This window comes from Daktulosphaira vitifoliae, unplaced genomic scaffold (assembly GCF_025091365.1).
Source record: "Daktulosphaira vitifoliae isolate Bord-2020 unplaced genomic scaffold, ASM2509136v1 Scaffold_4, whole genome shotgun sequence".
Classification (NCBI taxonomy): domain Eukaryota; kingdom Metazoa; phylum Arthropoda; class Insecta; order Hemiptera; family Phylloxeridae; genus Daktulosphaira; species Daktulosphaira vitifoliae.
The window spans coordinates 33,627,781-33,633,780 of NW_026099575.1; the positions used below are offsets into that span (position 1 = coordinate 33,627,781).

The following is a 6,000-nucleotide window of genomic DNA, read 5'->3' on the forward strand; positions in this document are numbered from 1 at the left end:
AAGTTTAATACTTTGTACGATTGACAATTATTTTTATAAAAAGTTTTAATTAGGCGTTTTTGTTCAAAATAAATAATAATAAAAAGTCAATTATTTTTCATTATTTGTAAGTTGAAAAAAATAAATTTCAAAACGGTGACCAGTCAGTCGAATTAAATTCATTCTGTTAAAATAATATTTTTAAAAGAATAACATCATTAAACGTTTCAATTGGCAATCAATATTTTTATTTCTCATAATGAAGCAACATTAACTTCTCTGACGATCATCGAAAAACTTTCTATAGGACAAAACTATTGGCGATTAGATTAGTAGCAAAATGAAAATGATTATTAATCCACATTTTATATTTAATACACAGCCATAGAGTAGTATGAAAGTAATATTAAATAAGCACCGTTGATAACAGTTTAAAAACTTATTAAAAATAAGATACGCAAAACCTAAACGACATTACGTTACACTTTATATTCAAAGCATAACAGTTTTAAAAAAATTAGACTGTATAATAAGCCCTAAATTGTATTTTCGGTGAAATACCACCTGATTTTTTTTTTTATCAATATCTCAAAGAAGCGTATATTATTATTTAGTATTTTTAATGCAACCTATCTTATATGTAAATACACATCATACGTGTATTAATTCATTAGGTTCTATCACAGTTTTAAACTTTTGATATTCTACAATCCAACCCACACTAAATTATTAAAATTTAATGTAATAAAATAAAATTAGAACAAAAATGATCAGTTATAAGACGCCAGAGTGTTTAAAATTAGGCACGAGTATTGATTTTCTATTTTTTGCAGATGTATACTAACTTGGTCACATATAATATCTACAAATGTTGTTCAAAGTAAAATATAATTTATTTTATTCACAAATCGAAAAAATGCACCGTTTTAATTAAAAAAATTAGTTCTACTTGAATATTTTTAACAAAATAACTATATAACATGCAATTTCTTAAATTTATTGTTAATGCCATTTGTGTAACGTGAAAATAAGTGTCATAATAACGACACTTATTTTGATACTTAGTAAATGTATACACGATACTCAATAAAAGTCTGAGAATCGACGGAAACAGCGTCTTAAGCGACAGTGTGTTTCATAAGTCTTACTGTATATAATATTCAACTTAGAAAAATAAAATTAAAAAACTATTTAAAAATAACAATTTTATTGATTATTAAGAATTTTTTTTTTAACTATGCATTAAAAGCATGTCTTCGTTTTAATATTATTGATGTAGAGCTATCATTGTTTTATGTAAGAGATTATGTAGATACGAAAGTATCATCGGCAACACATTTTTTTTTACTTCAATAACTAAAATTTGTTTGATTTTAGGAAATGTGTTGGAGTGCGATTGCAGTCTGTTGTGGATGAAACGTGTGGCTGCAGACACGAACAACGAGCAACTGAACCGTGAGCTGACAGACACCAAGTGTTGGATAAACGACACTGATGGGCCCACTTCCAGTGTAGGGCGAAAAGCGAAAAGCGACGGTGGATTGACCGACAGCCTGGATAACTATCGCGAAGAAAACAATAAACTGGATGATGGCTATGACGATCACAAAGACACCTTCAACGTGCACACTGGTAAAGACCACTACGATCGATCGAGATTGGAAGAGACACCGGTGGTAAGCGTAATTGACATGGACGAAAATACGTGTCCAGGAAAGGAACAGGCCGTGGTGGACGGTACGCCGGATGCTGCTCAAAACTCGGACCGAGTATTATGGGAAAGCAAATCCACAGCCTCCACTATTTCATCCATATCGTTTGTTTTATTATTGTTCACATTACATTTTCATTACATGAACCGCAGCAGTTCATTTGTAAAAAAGTAAAAACAACAGTCTAACACATATTCAATTAAACACATTCACATTCGTACAGACTCCTTGGTATTCGACTTAGGCGTAATTAAGTTGTAAAACAAGCGCTTAAATTATTTTTATGTATAAAATTGACTCGTTGTATTTGTAATAGAATAATTATATCTATAGTTCGGGAATTATTGTTTATGTAATTAAAATTTTAATATGAACTATCACAACGAGTCGAAATCGTTGAGGGTTTCTTTAACGACCATTTGAAAATCCGAGGAAATAAAAAAAAGACTTGTATTCCGACCGTAATAAGAAGGTCTAAATTTGTTGACGTTTATACCTAAGTGTCTACGCTAAGTATAGATTGTACCTATAATTAAGCAAAATAATATCTATAAGATTGTCTCAATCATAAAACTACTATGGTTATTGCGACATAGTTTCTAAGTTTCTCTTTAAAATTTTTACCTAATTTTATCTCTTTGTATAAATGTTGTTATTATCATAAATATTTCATTTGAACAAAAATAAATTTTAAAAGATTTCTTGTAACGTTTGCCCGCATTACTTTTTTATTCAAATAATACCTGTGAGATATGAATTTGAATATTTTAATTAAAAAAAATAATTTATTCTGATTAAAATACAATTTTCACTTGTAATTGGGTTTCTTCGGTTGTTCAAAATATATTTTATTAAGCTGTCACACGAACAAAGAGTCTTTTTTTTTCTTTACATATTTGTGAATGTAAATAATTTATAGGATGTTCAATAAGTAAGAGTTCAAGTCAATCGTTATGGACAAACCCTTTTCCATACTTATTAAACAATCTGTTTATATGCCAGTGGTAAAAAATTCGTTGGACAATTCATTAAAAATATTAGTGATCATTTTTATTAAAAAGCTGTATTAATTTGTTGTCACAGTGTGCATCTACACTAATGTAAATCATCTATAGTCAATGTATATAAACTAGCGTTGAACGTAATATAGCCAAAAAAATAAAAATAACTAATGAAGTTTGACGCACTTACTTGCTACTACTATTTTCATGTGAAACGTTCACAATTTTTACGTTAATTTAAAAGTGATATAATTCTATAATTTGTATTAATTATACAATATAACTCTTCTAAATAATTAGAAAAATATTTTTATTTCTTTTAAGTTTACAAATTTAATTATTATTCTAATTAACTTTGTGTATTTTTTGTCTTTCATATCTATAAAAATATTTATTTTTAGAACTATTGTAAAAATTGATAACATACTATGTTTGTTTGCTATTTTCTGTGAAATATTTATAAGAAATTTAATGTATTGTGCTATAAACTCAAAAAGCTATCAAAATATTTGATTATATTAAAGAATGTTTAAATCAGTGGTAAAAGCCACCAAAACGTGTGTTGTAAATAAATATATTTATATAATATATAAACAACAGGATTTACTAATATGCATACCTTTTGAATTTTTACTGTAATCTGTATTTTTTTTGTTTTTTTTTTTTTTTGTATTCATGCAATTTAATATATGTGTACATTAATTATGTTAGAATTGTTGTTATTTTTAATATTCAAGCAAGTCTTTTGACGGTTACGCACTGGTCTAGGGTACAACCGAAAAATAGGTGTTTGTAGTATTAAGACGGTGCGTGCGTGGAAATATTTGTGAAATGGTAATTTTCTATGGGTTTTACTTCCGAAACAATTTATTATTTCCTGGAGGCGTAGTGTCATTATTTGACATGATTGCTTAGAAGTGAAAAAAGTAACTCTTTTTAGACTATCCAAAGACGATATAACTGTCGAAACGAGTCACATATTGATAAACAGAACAATGCATACCAGCACGAGTCATCGATGACTATGTAGACTCTGTCAATCGCTTTCGAAAACATTCCAAATACAAATTTGGTAGCTTCCAACGGTATTTTTTCATAACACAAACATTAACAACAATGTTAGTGACAAAAGACATGTATTAATGTTGTTGGATATAATAGTTTATTTTTATATATGTAAAACAATTACTGTTTAGAGTTTGCAATATGTTTCCTAAGATTATTAAAGATTAATAATGAAAACGGAGGCAAGTAAGGTTCAAAATTATATAATACACATATCTAGAATAAAATAATTTAAATATAAAATTCGTTGAAATTTTAATTATGTATTTATTATTTAGATACTTGTAGAATTATTGAACTCCTTCACAAGATTTCCATGTAATTTATATGCAAACTTTTAAACGCAATTCGCCCTCCAAACACTTGTTTACATTTCAATACATATTGTTGACAAAATTGCATTAAGTAATATATTACAAAATATTAATCTACTAATTATTTATTTAATCTTTTGTATATATTTAGTTATTTATTTACAGTTTATTTATGATTCTATTTTTGTTATTTACCTACTTTGAGGATTGTCATTTGAATATTGGGTTCACATTATAGCTAGTCAGTCTTATAAACCAAAATAAAAAAATTATAAAGCCGTAACTATATTAAAAATATAACATTCAAAATTATGTAAATTCTTTTTATTAATTAAATATTGTAAATTGTTTAATAAATGATAATATAAAATAAAAAATGTTCTTGACTAAACTAGTCGGCGTTTTATGTAGGCAATTCTGCTTCAATCATGTAGGTTAAGTTCTATCTCTACTTTTTTTTTCTTTTTTAATTAAAATTAAAAATCGAATTAATATTATTAAATAAATACAAATAGCGTCGTATACTATATGATTTATTAAGTATAAAATCTCATCTTTTCGTAAAATAATGATTTTTCCATAAAAATGTATAGATTAAAATTTAATTTATTTTTATAAACAATTGTAAATATCAAGTTTATTGTAAAAAAATCAATTATCATTATTTTACAATTAAATGGAAAATGGTTTTAATAAATTTCTTACAGTTCGATTATCGGTTTCATATTATTACTTTTACAAAAAAAAAAATAAAAATGGTATTTGAAGATTTAAAAAAAGTGAGAATCCGGATAGTATTTTGTGATTCTATATTGTTACCATAACAATAAGATGAGAATTTTCCTATGCTACTTGCCTATAACTAAAAATTATAAATATTCAAAAAGTAATAATACAACACCGGTAATAGATTTTTCATAATTTTATTTAAACCATAATTCATTTTAATAGTAGAATAATGATAATATGTTTTCTTGTAATAAACTTGACATTTACATTTTTATGAAAAAATCAATATTTAATGACAAAATGGAGGTAATATATTAAATAAACTACAATGTATAATTATTAATTAGTCTTTATAAAAGTTTAAACTTTCACATGGACTAAAATAAATAGCAATTCGATATCAATTTTCTTTGTCTTTAAATAAAGTAATAGGTTTTCAAATCCAATACTCGTTTTACTTGTGGCCCGATATAAAAAAAGTTTAATATGGTTTAAAAATTATTATTAAAAAACCTTTTTTTTACTTATCACATTTATTCAAATAAGTATCTCTCTACAACTTATATATTACCATAGTAATTAAAAGCATTTTTGTAAATATATATAAATATATTGAACATATTCTATCTCAAAAAACGGTAGCACAGTGGGGTCGCGGCATAGTGGAGACATTGCATAGTTGGGTTCAGTCTAGATTTAATCTGACAGTGATTAAAATCACTATCATAAGAAACGCTTCGATGCAAATCTGTAGATAGTGTTTAATTTTAAAAAATTGTTGGATAATTGCAAAAGCAACATCAACTTCTATTAAAATAAAATACAAAACCCATAATTTTCATACAAAAATAGCATATTTTTGAATATGGTAGCCATTTGCGTATAGAAGATAGGTCGTCAGGACAAATTTTTTTTTTTCATTTTGTACTACATAAAATAAGCTTTAATTTTATATATGTTTAAAGGACGCAGTATTTCCGGAACATTATCAAAAATCAAGTTGAAAAAGTTATTTTTTGTAAAAAAATTACTATTTTAAATTCCCTCAGTGAGCAGAATAAGTGTTAGATTTTCAAAAAAAATTATATCAAATGAAAGGGAAATATCTAAGGTTTCAATACAAAAAAATATTATTTTTATTTGTTCATTTTTGAAAAAGTTATGGCAGTTTTAAGTACAAAAAACATCCCGATAAAAGGT

At 25.8% G+C, this 6,000-nt stretch overlaps 1 protein-coding gene across 2 annotated transcripts in view; it reads left to right on the forward strand.

Moving 5' to 3' along the window:
• LOC126903613 (connectin-like) overlaps positions 1-4,114 on the forward strand; it is a 114,767-nt gene extending 110,653 nt beyond the window's left edge. Inside the window, exon 4 of one of the 2 annotated variants that reach the window (XM_050681912.1) lies at positions 1,357-4,114. In XM_050681912.1, the coding sequence (XP_050537869.1) occupies positions 1,357-1,865 (509 nt within the window). In that variant the 3' untranslated portion in view covers positions 1,866-4,114. The remainder of the gene's footprint in view (positions 1-1,356) is intronic. The other variant, XM_050681913.1, reaches the window with a different exon arrangement.
• The last annotated feature ends 1,886 nt before the right edge of the window (positions 4,115-6,000 follow it).